The sequence below is a fragment of the Sminthopsis crassicaudata genome, chromosome 1 (assembly GCF_048593235.1).
Source record: "Sminthopsis crassicaudata isolate SCR6 chromosome 1, ASM4859323v1, whole genome shotgun sequence".
NCBI classification, from domain to species: Eukaryota; Metazoa; Chordata; class Mammalia; order Dasyuromorphia; family Dasyuridae; genus Sminthopsis; species Sminthopsis crassicaudata.
The window spans coordinates 141,406,981-141,423,459 of record NC_133617.1 but is presented as its reverse complement, the minus strand read 5'-3'; the positions used below and the strand labels follow the sequence as shown (position 1 = coordinate 141,423,459).

The 16,479-nt window shown below is 35.0% G+C and overlaps 1 protein-coding gene across 5 annotated transcripts in view; it reads right to left on the bottom strand.

Moving 5' to 3' along the window:
• Window positions 1-16,479, bottom strand: part of RGS22 (regulator of G protein signaling 22) — a 171,562-nt gene that overhangs the window by 18,679 nt on the left and 136,404 nt on the right. For all 5 annotated transcript variants that reach the window (XM_074268265.1, XM_074268270.1, XM_074268255.1 and 2 more), the window contains 2 exons: window positions 11,378-11,446; window positions 724-885 (listed from right to left, as the gene is read on the bottom strand). In XM_074268265.1, coding sequence (XP_074124366.1) covers window positions 724-885; window positions 11,378-11,446 — 231 coding nt within the window. The remainder of the gene's footprint in view (window positions 1-723; window positions 886-11,377; window positions 11,447-16,479) is intronic.

Sequence of the window (16,479 nt, the reverse complement as noted above, 5' to 3'; positions counted from 1 at the left end):
TGGAGATCTGAATTCAAATTCCAACTCTGCTATTTTCAAAGCTGGGTGCGACCATGGTAAAATGTCCATGGTTGTAAAATACAATAATGTTCATATAACCTATGAGCATTATATAATTACATTTATATAAAAATGCTCAAAATACGATCATGCTCATATTACCTACTTCACAAAACCATTTGAAGAAAATGTATTGTAAACCTCCAAGGTGCATTTAAATATTAACTTTTTTCTTTATTGATTTATTTGTAAGCTATGATCTTTGTTATAGCTCCTACAAGTATGAGTTGAAGAAACTAACCTTTAATTTCTTTGGCTACAATAACAAAGATATATGGTAGAGAAGGATATATGTAATATATTTATAAACTATGTGCAGAAATAAGATTTCAAGTAATTTAAGTATAATATAATGACATTATTATAAATCAAATTTTAATTTACCTTAAAAGGAATAATTTTCCTTCAGAGTTCACTATTATTTCATACCATGGTTAAGCATAAAGGATCTCAAATATTAACATTTTTGTTACTGTGAAACAGTTGAAAAATATGCATTTTAATGTTTATACATATCAATAGAGAAAGGAATAATATTTCAAAATTAAATTCATGAAAAACATATCTATTATCTGCATATTCTCTACTCAGTTAAAAATCTGAAATTTCAATGCATTTTCCTCCTTAACATAAATAAATGACTTATTTAAGTTTTTACAGTACCTTATATTTTTGAACCTCTTGCCAGAAAAGTACTCCATTTCCCAATAAATCTCCTTTCAGTGATACAAACTGTTGAAACAATTTTGCTAATAGAGGGTTCAATAATGCTTTACGGAAAGCAATAATGTCAGTAGATGAAGATATCCATTTACTTTCCTCAGGCTGTCCATAAGAGAGAATACAAGAAATGAGCTTTGTTTTTGTGTGTCTCTGTGTTTTGTTTTTTTAAATCTTTCCAAACTTCCCTATAAAAAAAGCATTACTTAGGTTAAATTTTCCAAGTCCACCCTTATTTAACAAACATGCCATAAATACAATAGATTTTGGCATTTCTCTCCCTCAATTCCACTCTCTAATGTCTTGCCTCTTTTGGACTAAGGATGCAGAAGGGGCAACATTTTTTAAAGGGGTGTAGAGAAACTAAATGTATTATTTAGAATAAAAGATCATGTTGCATAGTAATGAAAACTGTCATAAGTTATATATGTGATCACAAGCTACTTTTTATTGAATATGAATTTTGTGCCAAAAGGGAACATACAAATCATTTAACAAATGCACCGGTTTTTAATTTAAAGATTCATTCATCCAATCTACAGCTTAAAGTATGTCCTTATTATGAAGAAACAGAAGTTAACAACCTCTATTACTCTAGGAAAAGGAGCCACTTAAGATGTACAGTTTGATATCATTCACTGTATTACCCTTATATTGCCCTGTCCATTAAAATCTTACTCGGACAGCTTTGATGCCTGGATCTGGAAGTTACCCAGCGTTCTGAAAAGGTATTGTCAGTGCAGTGCATATTGTGGCAATCCTATGCTGAGTCAGAAAAGTTTTGAAAATGGGTTTGGTGACACACTATGTTTGTTTATAGAAGTTCAAGAGAATTTCATTATCACACTGGCTGAAGAATAATGAATGTTTTCCTCACAGAAATTCTCAAAAACCATCTGCTAAATTAGAAAGGATTCTTTGAAACAATGAAATATATTGACAGTAGGAAAATGAAAAAAAGACAAAGTTGAAGAGCGAAATCCACTGCAATTCTAATGTAAAATATACTATCATTTAAAAGGGAACTTCAGTTCATTGTTCATATTTTCTCTTTTTACTTCATAGAAATTTCATTATCTTAGAATTAGAAGGGACTCACGTAGGCATGAATTGCCTTTATAATATTCAGTTGAACAGATTTTATTAAATACCCAGCTGATATATATATATATGGCAAAAGAATCTTCTAAATCTTATGCAAGATATATGTTTATTTTTTATTATAGCTTTTTATTTACAAAACATATGCATGGGTAAATTTTTCAACATTGACCCTTGCAAAATCTTCTGTTTCACCTTTTCCTCTCCTTCCCTCCACCCCCTCCCCTAGATGACAGGTAGTCCCATACATGTTAAATATGTTAAAGTTTATGTTAAATACAATACATGTATACATATTTATACAGTTATCTTGTTGTACAAGAAAGATCAAATTTAGAAAGAAGGTAAAAATAACCTGAGAAAAAACAAAAATGTAAGCAAATAACAGGAGAAAGAGTGGAAATGTTTTGTTGTAGTCCATACTCATTTCCCATAGTTCTTTCTCTGGGTGTCGCTGGTTCTGTTCATTACAGATCAATTGGAACTGATATGGATCCTCTCATTGTTGAAGAGGGCCACTTGCGTCAGAATTGATCATCGTGTAGTATTGTTGTTGAAGTATACAATGATCTCCTGGTTCTGCTCATTTCACTTAGCAAAATATATGTTTAGAAGAGACAGATTTTCTACTGTCAAGGATCTTATAATCTAATGAAGATTTTGAGGGAGTGGTCAATCTGCCTCTGTTTTTAGATCTTCCATGAGAATAAATTTGTTACTTCATCAAGTAAGCAAGCAAGCAAGCATTTAATATCCTTTTTTTTTTTTTTTTTTTTTTTTTCCTCCGAGGCTGGGGTTTAGTGACTTGCCCAGGGTCACACAGATAGGAAGTGTTAAGTATCTGAGACCAGATTTGAACTCGGGTCCTCCTGAATTCAGGGCTGGTGCTCTATCCACTGCGCCACCTAGCTGCCCCTGCTCCTTCCACTTTAGGAAGGAAAGTAAGGTCATTAGAGTCAGGAAAATCTAGGTTTTCAAGTTTTGCATATTGGGTGTATGATTGTGGACAAGTCCCTTCAACCTTAGCATCAAACCACTCTCTAAGACTATTGAAGAGAAGATGCCAATCTACATCATTGGTGAAAATTCCTCAGGTGGCAAGGTTCATCATAAGTCTGGTTAAAAAATTAAAATTGAGACAAGCTGAAGGATCTCTAGAGGAGAATGACTAGTATGATCACATTAAGTTTGGTTAAAAGAAATGGATTTGGTTACCTGAGAGATGAGAAAAAATTGGGGTGGGGACATGAAAGCTGCAAGTATTTGAAGGGCTAGCTTGGAGAAGAGGCATTAGATTTGCTCTCTTAGGTTGGAGAGAAAAACTAGAAAGAAATGGGTGAATAATTTCCAAGAGGAAGATTTGGGCCTGAGACAAGTGAAAAACTTTCTAACAATTAGAGCCACCTAGACAGACTTGCCTGCTGCATTGCAGACCAAGAGAGCAGTGATTACATCTCAGAATTATATTACTTTGGAAGCACCAGAACTAGCTCTGAAAACTGCCACACAAAAATGCCTGAAGTTTGGCTTGGTGCCTCCCCACCCCTAGCAATCAGAGCCAAATATTAATATAAAGTTCAAAGTCAGGAATTAGGCTTGGAAAATGAGTAAACAACTAAAAAAGATCTTGACCATAAAAAGCTACTATGCTAGAAGGGACAGGCTGTCCTAGAAAGTTCCAACACCTTTCTTTTTTTTTTTTTCCTGAGGCTGGGGTTAAGTGACTTGCCCAGGGTCACACAGCTAGGAAGTGTTAAGTGTCTGAGACCAGATTTGAACTCAGGTCCTCCTGAATTCAGGGCTGGTGCTCTATCCACTGTGCCACCTAGCTGCCCAGTTCCAACACCTTTCAACTCTGAGATTCTGTGAATTTCTTCAAGACCAGTTGTAAGGAATTATTGCATAATGGAGGGAACCAATATAGGAAGCATGGTTTATAGTGAGGTGAAATGACCTAGTCACAAGCAAGAATGCCTAAAGCAACCCTTTAAGTTCTTTTGATGGAAATCATGTTGATAAAACCCTGATAATTTGTGGGAAATGACAATAATAAGGAATCTAAGAGAACTGGAGATAACTGGTTCTGATCTGCTTGACAAAACATATGAAGTTTATTGGATTAAGAAATAGACATACAATGCTGTAAAATTACCCCTGCATATATCTGGTAAATAAAAACTATTTTTAAAAAAAAAGAAATAGACATAAATGGGAGCAGGTTCTGCAAGTGCAACCAGTCTGAAGGAGCTGAAGGAAAAAGCAAAAAAGAACACCAAGGCAGAGTTAAAGGAAGGCTGAAATGAAACATAGGAATCAAGCACAAGAAAGTACTGGAAACATAGGGTGGCTAGAGGCTGAGAGTTTAGATGCTGTTGGACCTTTAGAAGTCAGCTGAGGGAACATGCACATGTATAAAGGTCAAGACCAGTCGAATAGTTAAGAGCCAGGGAATACATAGGGTTTAATTAGATCAAAGTACAATAGAAAAAGTCAGAAATCTGGCAAGCAATCGGAATAGCAGAAACGAGGTACCATCCATGAGGAGACTGTGAAGTCCTACCTCAGACCGAATGCCTGTTGCAAACTTCTTGCTGGAACGGGAGCCAATCCCAAGAGATGGCCTGCGTGAGGCCTGCAAGGTGGAGCAAGTAAACTGTGTTAAGGATATTGGTTCAAGTGACTGGCCTGTGGGTGGGGATAAAGGCAGATCTTGCACATTAGTACATATAACAAGAGATATTATGCTGCTTGAAATTTGCCCTGAAATAAATTCTGCTATTCTCTGTTAAAAAAAAATGTTACAAATAGCATACTTGAGTACAATCATATAATAAAAAAAAGTGTTACTGCCTTCTCATAACCCAGAAAAAGCTGTAAAATTGTCACTGCTATTGTCATATTGTCACACAGATTAAATGTATATGAAAGGCAAACACATGCACACATAATGGTGATTAGCTATTATGACATTAAGGACAGAAGGAAAAAAATATTGCTACAATAGCATATGATGATTAAGAAATTATTCCTGATGATTAGAATTCATTAATATTTGATAGAGATTGCCATGGGATATTAAGAAACAGCTTTGGTTGAAAAAAATTTTTTTTAAAAGATACTTATAGAGCCAAGATGGCAGATTACATGTTGGACCCTGATGAACTCTCCTAATATTTCCTTCTAAACAACTTAAAAACAATGCCTCAAGTCAAATTTTAGAGCAGGAGAGCCAACAAAAAGTCAGAGGGAGACATTTTTCTAGCCTACAACAACTTAAGAGGGTACACAAGAGGAGTCTATAACATAACTGGGTACAATCTCTGAACATTGCAAGAACACTAGTGGTGGGCCTTAAAGGCAGCCTTCCCAGCACTAGCAGCAGCTTCAGGAGCTCCCATCTCTTGCCAGAGATGTTAAGGGGGATTTAGACAAATTATCAGAAAGATTATAGAGGACCCTTTGCTGACACTGGTACAATTGGTACTAATTGACAACTCTATTGCCATATAAGCAGTTCTGGGTCACAGTTTCAGGGCAGAGAGAAGAGCTTGTGGTCAGTCAGAAGGGAGCAGAAGTCTTGGTCACACAGCTTCAGAGTCAAAAGTATGAGAGCAAGAGACCTGGTCATAGTTCAGGGGCAAGGAGGAGCAACAGTTTTTGTGGCTGCAGGGGAACAAGGGCCATTCCTGGGTAAAAATCCGAGTGCAGACCAAGAGAGCAGTGATTACATCTCAGAATTATATTACCTTGGAAGCACCAGAACTAGCTCTGAAAACTGCCACACAAAAATGCCTGAAGTTTGGCATGGTGCCTCCCCACTCCTAGCAATCAGAGCCAAATGTTAACATAAAGTTCAAAGTCAGGAATTAGGCTGGGAAAATGAGTAAACAACTAAAAAAGATCTTGACCATAAAAAGCTACTATGCTGGAAGGGAAAACCAAGAAACCAATGTAGAAGATAACAATGTAAAACAAGCACAGCCTCAAGAGTCATTGGACTCAAGACCAGCAAGAATTCTTAAAAGATAGAGATAAATGTGGTAGAGAAAAAAAATGGGGAAAGAAATGAGAATGATACAAGAAAACAAGGAAAAGAGAATCAACAACTTGGTAAAAGAGGCACAAAAAATATTGGAAAAAATTGCCTTAAAAACAGAAAAGATAAAATGGTTAAGAGTTTCAAAAAGTCACTGAATAAAAGAGTGCTTTTTAAAGCAGTCTTGGCCAAATTGAGAAAAAAAAAAAAGGTATAAAATCTCATCAAAGAAAATAATTCCTTAAAAATTAGAACTGGGTAAGGGGAAGCTAATGATTCCATGAGATTTCAAGAAACAATAAAAGTCAAAAGAATGAAAAAAAAAAAGAAGAAGAAAATATGAAGTATTTCAACAGAAGAAGAAAAATATTTGATTTGGAGAGGAGATAGTTTAAGAATTATTGAATTACTTGAAAGCCATGACCGAAAAAGAGCTTAGACATCATATTTCAAAAAATTATAAAGGAAAATTGATTTAACATCTTAGATCTAGAGAGTAAAATAGACATTGAAAGAACTCACTAATCAGCCTTCTGAAAGATAGCCCAAAATGAAAACTCCCAGGAATATTATAGCCAAATTCTAGAGCTCTCAGGTCAAGGAGGAAATATTGAAATCAGAAAGAAACAATTCAAATATCCTGGAGCCACAGTCAAGATTACACAAGATTTAGAAGCTTCTATATTAAAGGAGCACAGAGGCTTGGAATATGATATTCTAGAGGACAAAGGTGCTCAGATTACAACCAAGAATAATTTACCCAGTAAAACTAAGTATAATCCTTCGTGGGGAAAAATGAATATTTAATGAAATTAAGGATTTCCAAATATTCTTGATAAAAAGAGCAAAGATGCTTCTCAGCAATACAATGATCCAAGATATGATCCAAGACAATTTTCACACATATATACACACAAAAAACCCCTAAAAAAACTCAAAATGGAAAATGATATCCATATTCAGAGAAAGAAGTAGTGGAGTCTAAATGCAGATTGAATTATAGTATTTTCACTTTATTTTTTTCTGTAGTTTTTTCCTTTTGTTCTCTTTCTTCTTTTACAACATCACTGATATGGGAATATGTTTTGCATGATTACACATGTACAACCTATATCAAATTGCTTACTATCTTAAAGAGGAGGGAGTGAAGGAGATAGAAAATTTGGAACTGAAAATTTTATTTTATAATATTTTACAAATTAATGTTAAAATTACCTTTATATATAACTGGAAAAAATAAAATAACATGTTTGTTTTAAAGAGTAATAAAGATAGAATAAGCAAGGAAAAAAGGGAAGAGCTGACTAGAAAAATTTGACATTTAAACAGAAGCATAATAACTTAAACATGAAAGAGTAAACATAAGGGACTCAATAACATTATAATATTTACATTCCTATGTGGTAAAAGAATACATGTAATTTCTAAGAGTTTTATCATTATTGGAGCAGTTAGAAGGAGTCTGCATACATAGAAATCATGGGTGTGAGACAATTATATTGGGATGAGCTCCAAGAAAAAGAATGTTATGGAAGAGAAAGAAGAATGCATTAGGGAAAATGGGGGAAGTAAAATGGGACAAATTTTCTTACATACAGGAGGAATGTAAGGAAGAGATTGTTTTTAATAGTGGACGGGAAAATGTTAGCAAGAGGGGTGATGGTAGCAAACAATGCTCGAATCTCACTTTCATCCAAATATGTTCAACAAAGGATCTCTCTCTCTCTCTCTCTCTCTCTCTCTCTCTCTCTCTCTCTCTCTCTCTCTCTCTCTTTTCCTTCCCCCCCTCTCTCCCTCTTCCCTCCCTCTCTTTCTCTCCCTGCTTCTTTCACTCTCTGTCTCTCTATCTCTTTGTCTCTATCTCTCCTTATTCTCCCTACTCTGTTTCTGCATATACATACACACATATATATACACTGTCAGTTAGGAATAGAAATCTTACTCAAGATGGGATATAGGAGGAGAAGGGGATAAGATGAATTGGAGAGGGGGGAGATGTAGAGTGGGAGGATTTTTAGGGGAGGTAGTGGTAGGAAGCAAACAGACTTTTGAGGAGGCACAGAACAAAAAGAAAAAGAAAGAAGAAGAAACAAGAAAATAAATGGAGGGAGATAGTAATTAGTTAGCAATTAGAGTTAGTAATTATAACTATGTGAATGAAATGAACTCACTCATAAAATCAAAGCAGATAGCAAAATGGATTAGAAACCTGAATCTAACAATATGTTATTTACAAGAGATATACTTCAAACAGACAGAGTTGAAGTGTGAAGCTTGAGTAGAGTCTATTATGATTCAGTTGAAATAAAGAAGGCAGGAATAGCAATCATGATCTCAGACAAAGCAAAAGAAAAAATAAAACCTAACTGAAAAATATAATCAGGAATAATACACTTTGCTAAAAGGTACCATAGACAATGAAGTAATATAAAAAATTTTACAGCAAGTTTCTCTAACATGTCTTAAAATATATAGGGAATTGAATCCAATTCAAGAGCCATTATCCAGTTGATAAATGATCAAAGGATATGAACAAGCAGTTTTCAGAAAAGAAATCAAAGCTATCTATAATTACATTAAAAAATGCTCTAAATCACTCTTGATTAGAAAAAGCCAAAATAAAACAATTCTAAAAAACTACATCATACCTATCAAAACTGAGAAATGCTAGAGGGGATGAGGGGAAATATGTATATTATATACCTATTACTGAACGGTTGTTGGACCAGTTCACTAGTCCAACCATTCTGGAGAACACCTAGAACTATACCCAAAGTGCTATAAAACAGTGGTCCAAGTTTTTTTGTGATAACAAAGAATTGGAAACTGAGGGGATGTTCATCAATTGGGGAATGGCTGAACACTGGAGCATATAACTATTTTGCTATAAGAAATGATGTTAAGAAGGGTGGCTTGAGGAAAAAAAAGAACATGGCAATATCTATATGAACTGATGCAAAATGAAGTAAGAAGGACTGGGAGAACATTATGTGCAGTAGCCATAATGTTGTAATGATGATCAACTATAAAAGACTTGGTTATTCTGATTAATATAGTGATCCAAGACAATACCAAAGGATTCAATAAAAAAGTGCTATCCATCCCTAGAGAGATAGCTGATAAACTCTAAGTGCAAATAGAAGTATAATTTTCTCACTTTTTTCTTTGAATTAAAACTCTACAAATCTGACTAATTTGACTCATTACTAAACAAATAATATCTATACATAATAAATTAGCCAAACATGACCTTAATGCTATTGTCACTAATTTGTTGCCTCTACCAATCTCTTAGTTGCCCTTCCGTATATACACAACAACATAGGTTCTTTACACACAATATAGAGGTATGTCTTCTAATTTGTCTATAAGCTTTTGTACTTTTTGTTACTTAAACTAAACTTGAAACATATTTTCCAGCTTATTTTTCCCACTTTCTTCTTTGCTCATTCTTTCCTTGAAATCAAAGATTCAATACATACATACACACACACACACACACACACACACACACACACACAGATTTAGCTTCCTATATTTTTTTAAGCTCTTAATAGATGTCAATTTCTTTATCCTCTAAGACAGATATTAATGCTTCAACTGAATTATTTTCATAATGGTCTTTTTATGTATGTTCACCATAAAACTTCAAGATAAAAATAAGGTATTTGTGAAATGTTTTCTTTTGTTCCTCAGTGACAAATGAAGCTAACTCCAACAAAGCCTTTATCTCTTTAAGAACCAGCTAATCATTGCTCTATTTATTTTTGACTTCCTTTTGGCCTTTTTCATTTATTGCAAAAATGCCAAAATTCATGTGGTTGCTTTTTCCAATAATCAAGTCCTTGGCCAATGGACAATTTCAATTAACTCATTATTTAAATCAAAAGTCTTTTAAAATTTTAAGAAAAAGCTATCTTGTTAAGGGAATCTTAAAATTTTAATAGAACATCTACACTGGAGCTTCAGAATAATTCTCTTTTGAAGGTTTATATCACTTTATTATACTATAGAGAGAATCTAGTTGAAATCTTTCTAAATAAAAGGATGAAGTTTCACCTTCACCTCAATGAATGAAATTACAAGGTGTTAAGAGCAATAATAGTTACACTATGAGGTTTTAAATGTGTGAACAAGATGATTTATACCCTGTGATTGCCTTGTGAGATAAACATCTCTTTGATAAGATCAAAAAGATATTATCTACTTGGTAACCAAGTAGAAATGTCCCTGGATCTAGGGGATTTTTTCATCAGCAAGTCACTTGATTCTAGTTTGAATTGTTGTAGTGAAACCACTAGAAGTCAGAATTTATTAAAATCCCATCACTTTTGGCATAAGCACACCTATGTACAAAAAAGGACTCAGAATATGTCGTCAAGGATGCAGCTGTTGTTGACCTTGTGATAAAGAGTTAATAGGGTCTAAGCCTTTCGTGTACTTCATACTATCTTGAATCTCAGGTAACTTGCTGAACAATGTCACATACAATATTTTCCAGGGACAATAATCTCACACACTCTCACACACATAATAGGGGAAAAACGGAAACACAAGAAATGTCACAGTTGTTCAGAATTAAGTGGCTCTACTACAACAAAGTTCCCTCTTACTCTTTTCTTTCAACATAAGAGTCCAACAATCACATTGTAAGATTGAAGTATCAACCTAGATACTTGGTTTCTCTCTTAGAAGTAGTCTCTCAGTGGCAGAGAGAATAATGTCTTCATATGCCAGTGGAAGTTGCTGCGTTCCTTCATGTCCTGTCCTACTATTTTACTTGATTTTATTAAGAAAATGGACAATTGTATAAATTTACATTTTGGCAAGAAGAATGATTTTTTTCATGCTCTTTAAGATGCAAAATTGGCACATCTCAAATGAGGTATCACATTATGATTTTAATGATTATCATGATACTTAACCTCCTCTGATAAAGCCAAAATGTAATCAAATCAAAGTGATTTTGTGAGAGAATTTAACTTGTTGATTTAATTACATATTCTATTATCTCTTTTATGTTTGAAAAGAAACTACTTTTAATATATCATTATTATAACATATATATATATGTAAATTATAAATACACACACATATCATATGCTCAATAACAGGCTGGGATGAATAACTTATTATTGTGCCAACACTCCTTAGATTCTTTTAATCAGTTAAGGATAGATGTTGACAATTTTGGTCTTTGTGGCTAAGAGAGTTATTTCCAGTGACAATCTTCAAAGCATGAAGATACAGAAAAATAATACTGTGACAAAAAGGATGGATCTTCTTTTTTTGCTGAGGCAATTGGGGTTAAGTGACTTGCCCAGGGTCACACAGCTAGGAAGTGTTAAGTGTCTTGAGACCAGATTTGAACTCAGGTCCTCCTGACTTCAAGTCTGATACACTACACCACCTAGCTGCCCCAAAGGATGGATCTTCTAAGAAACAAAGTACAATACTTGCCTTCCAGACCCCAATTTTCTCTCCACGTTTCTTGAGTATAAATTCTTCAGCTATATCCTCCATCTGCAACTAAACATAGATCAAACATAAAATCAATTCATCAATTATATACTGGTGTCATAGAATGCAACAGACTTCTTCTGTACCTTATCGCCATATGATTTCTCATTCACCTACCAAGATGGATCTCAGCCTACTGGCAGCCTGTTCAAGTTTCAAGATGCTATTGCTTATCTAGCTCCTCAAACCCGAGCTCCCTTTAGGGAGAAAACTCAGCAGTCTTTTTTTCTATGACCTTTCCTAACTCTGATGGCAAAATATCATATTTTCAGGTATTTAAAAGAGAATTTCCATCGAAATTACAAAAGAACATAAAATAGAGAGTAGAATAATAGCAAAGAAACATATAATAATAGCTAACATTTATTTGAATGTTCTTTAAAGCATTATCTCATTTGAATCTCCCAACAACCCTAGAAAGTGTGACAAGGCTAATCTTTAGTTTTTCAGATAAGAATATTGAGGCTAAGAGAGAGCATTATTACCAGCATCTGAACCCAAATGTTTTTTAATGAAATCCAGCCCCTTTATGCACTGCCTATATTATATCTGTGGTGTGGAAACAGTCTTTCTGTTGAAGATTCTCATTCCTGTGATTCTTGTCCACAACTTTTCTTCACAGAAAATCTGTGAAATGAGCTAGAGATTTTTTTTCCATGTTTCACTATTTTGTGGACATAAGTACAGCATTTGTCCAGTAGAACCATCATCTCTCACTAATTATATGACCAGAAGCTTCTACTGATCTGATAATTAAAATGCATAGTGATACTTTTATGCCACTTCTAACATGCAAATCATAAGATCATCATTTTAGAGCTAGAAAAAATCTTAAGTGTTATTTATCCAATCCTCTCATTTTACAAAGAGGGAAACTGAGATACAATTGTCTGAGGTGAGATTTGAACTAAGGTCTTCCTGATGCTGTCTCTCATAAGAAATAGAGTGTTTTACATCTTTCTTATACTCTTCATGCATCTTTCCCTTGAATCTCTTGCAAATTGATTCTTCTGAAACTGCCATATTGCATAAGGCAAAATCACACAATATACCAGGAAGATGTTTTTGTTTTGTTATTTGAATGGAGAATAGTGTCTAATGCATGTGCTTTAGTAGCAACAAGAAACTGGATATTAATGAAAACACTGTGTAATTTACTCAGTTTAATGTCTGATCTTCTCTTAGTCGAGTCTGGGCCTCGTTCACCAAATATCTACAGTGTCTGTCCAAGACAGACATAGAACTAAATCAACTCAAGAGACTTCCCATTCAAGTACATGCCATAATCTTTATAATATGCATTCTTCTTCACAATTTTTTTTCTGACATAGTTCTGGATTTTAAAACTATAGGAACAGGTGGAGAATCTCATGGTTGACAAGGAATCCCTCTTTGATTGGAATTTTATGCAGCTTATTTTCCAATGATAATTGCAGAGACCCATGCTAAACATGAAATTCCCACTTAATACCTCTCTTGATGTTACTATTCAATAGATTATTGAATTTAATGTTCTTTGGGTACAAGTGTCATAGGATCTTGTGTGCATTTAGCATAGTGCCTGGCACATAGTAGTTACTTTAACTTGGAGATTTAACACTTCTTGTATATTACCAATACCCTGTGTCTACTGAGGTCCAATGAAGTCCAAAGTAGTTCTTCCATTAAAAACAACAACAGCAGCAGGTAACATTTAGATAGTGATTATTATGTTTTGAGGCAGTGTCCTAAGAGCTTTACAATTATTGTCTCATTTGATCCTCACAATCCTGGGAGATGGGTGATACCCATCTATTAGTAGAGATGAGGAAATTGAGGCAAACAGAGGTGAAATGACTTGCCCATAGCTAGGCATCCGATGATGGATTTTACCTTCAGACTTCCTACCTCCAGGTCCAATGCTCTATCCACTGGCACAACCTAGCCTCTGATCATCACTTATGAAAAATGAGAGAATCTATTTAAAAATTTTTGCAGACCTGTTTGATTTCATATCACTTTTTTGTACTCCTTTCAGTTAAGGTACAAATGCTCTTGAGAAATTTTGATTTAGAGGTTCTACAAGGTCTCATTTTTTTCTCAATTGCTATTTACTTGTAAGCCAAAATTGCTTGTGCTCTTTCATCTTCCTCCTCTATAATGTTTTGCAAATGTTTGTATTCTAAATGATTTTTTTCTTATCTACCATTTCTCTCTTGGAAAGATCATCAATGTTACCTGGCAGGGATGGTATTAGGTTCTTTAGAGATCTTTATCATGATTACTACCTTCTGTAAGAACTGACAAGTATGGTGACTTTATTTTTTATCATTTTCCAATTTAAGGAGTTTAAGGTAATTATAATAATTTTCAGTTTCCTTCCCTGTTAGGATCCTTACAAGGTGCTAAGTCAGTACTTAACAATTCTCTAGTTCAGAGTTCACACCTTTAAAGGGAGTTCACTCATTGGTTTCTTAAAGAGCACCCACAAGCCCATGGAGTACACATAAGCCCATTCTCTGGGAGGATATAAGGAGCCAGATTCAGTGGGGATAGTCTGTCTGGATTGAGTCAAGGAGAGGATTTCCTGGGAGAACTTCAGGGAAGCTCGAGGAGATTCAGAGTCAGAATTCAGTGGATTCCCAAGTCCAGGAGATTCACAAGTCTAAAGGAAAAGCCTACTCATGGACTTCCGGGAGATTCATAATTAGGATTAACTTCTGGGAAATCCACGATCCCACACTCTCGGAGGCAGAGTCTGATTCATTCCCACATCTACCTGCATGCTGGCTGGAGGCTTTGGATTCAGAGGGAGCTAGAGACTGAAGCTGGCTGGAGACATTCTGACAAGAGCTCATTGTGGAACCAAGGAGAGAGATAGGCCTCTATTAAAGCTAGCTGGACCCCAGAAAAAGATTCAAGACTTTGAAGGATCCGGAGTTTAACTTCTGGCTGGATTTGGGATTATTGAACTGAACTGAAACTAAGGCTGCCTCCAGAAGCCCCCCAAGAAATCTGCTCCCAGAGAATGATTACAATCTAGAGACAACATCACATTTTGGCACCCAACATGGGGCAAAGACTTTTGCTTATCCTGATTCTGGCTGATTCTGAGCCCTTCAGGGAGCTAGCCTGGACTTTACACTTCTCTATATCCAGATTTTCATTGTCACAAAATGTGAAAGCATTTTTGATGATTTTTATTTAGAGACTCAACTTACCATTAGAATTTCTCTATTTCTTATATTCTTCAAGATAACAACAATTAACATTTGCACAATGTTTTAATATTTGTAAAGAGCTTTACATATATTATCTCATTCAATTCTCTCAGACAAGCCTCTGAGGTAGTTGCTACTATTACGTCCATTTCACAGATGAGGAAACTAAGAGGTTAGGTTACTTGTCAAGGTCACATAGATATTAAATGTCTTCTACAGGATTTAAACTCAGGTCTTCCTGACTCCAAGTCCAGTACCATATCTGCTAGTTAAACCCACTGCCTCAAATGTAAGTATTTTGTAAACCATCAAATACTATGTAAATGTGGGTTATCATCATCACTATGTTGCAGTTATTTTTACTTTCATTTCTTTATACTCCCAAGTGTTTATACTCCCCAAGTGAAAAGGAAAGACAATCAAGTGTTAAAGTTTATTTCTGGCACTAAAAGAATTTCACAGAAAAATTAGATGAGTCAGTCCTCACTGAAAGCAAAAACCTATTTTATTTAGTTTGTTTTAATGAAAGTTCCAAAGGAAAAGCATGTAGTTTAGCTGGAGATAAGCCAAAGGACTAGTGGACAAGGACAATGAGGGAAGGACACCAGGGTGAATCACTAGCCCCATTTTTATACTGGGGCCAGGACCAACATCTCCAAAGAAAGATAGCCCATTGAACTTTCTCACATTGAAGGAATGAAAAAAATTGACTGAGTGCTTGTTGAAGGGAAAGGAAAGGGATACAACCAAGGATATCATTAGGGAATAGTGGGCCTGGCAGTCTCTAGAACATTGTAGGAAGAGTCTTATGATGATTTAGGACTGATGAGTCCATGTTTCAGGGCATCTCAGACAGCTTCAGGGTCAAAGCAACTATCCTTAATTAGAGATAGACTGATGATTGATCCTGGATAAGAACTGTTTTGGTGTTTTCCTGTTTTGGGAGGCTTCTGGCTTTGGAAGGCTGAATTTGGCTGCTCTCCCTGAAGTCACAGGCAATTAACCAACAAACAGAGTTGCATGCGTAGAATATTCCAAGTCTAGAAGTTTCCAGATTTTGGTGTGTGGAGGGGGTAGAGGGTTGTTGTTCCAGAGAAACAGCAAAGAACAGAGGGTACCGGGCAGACGTTGGAGATATTGAGACCAAAACTTTTTTTACAGCACAACACCAAGTATGCTGTAAAATTATGGTTCTCTGTGGCCTTTGGGCACATAATGAAACTAACTTTATATAACTTCTTGATGAAGCCATCCTTCTAGTTAGCTATAATTTATGTATTTTTTCATTATATTAAGTATGTCAATATAAATTTAGTTCTAGAGAAACAGCAAAGAATAACAAAGTGGGGTCCCAGGCAGGTAGAGGAGATCTTGTTAAGGAACAGAAAGCCTGAAAGACTAAGACTTTTCAGCAGCATACCACCAAGTGGGCCATAAAATGTTTCTTGTTCTCTTTGGGCACATGATGAAACCGACTTAATATATCTTTTTGTTTCCTCATTACCTAGTCTAATTCCTTCAATTTCTTTTTCTTCTCTTATTGCTAAAGCTAACATTTCTAATATAATATTGAACAGTAATGGTGATAGTGAGCAGTCTTGTTTCACCCCTGATCTTATTGGAAATGCTTCTAGTTTATCCCTATTACATATAATACTTGCTAATGGTTTTAGATAGATGCTACTTATCATTCTAAGGGAAAACTACATTTATTCCTATCTCTATAGTGTGTTTAATAGGAATGGGTGTTGTAACATTTTGTCTAATGCTTTTTCTGTGTCTATGATATATGATTTCTGTTAGTTTGGTTATTGATATAATCAGTAATACTAATAGTTTTCC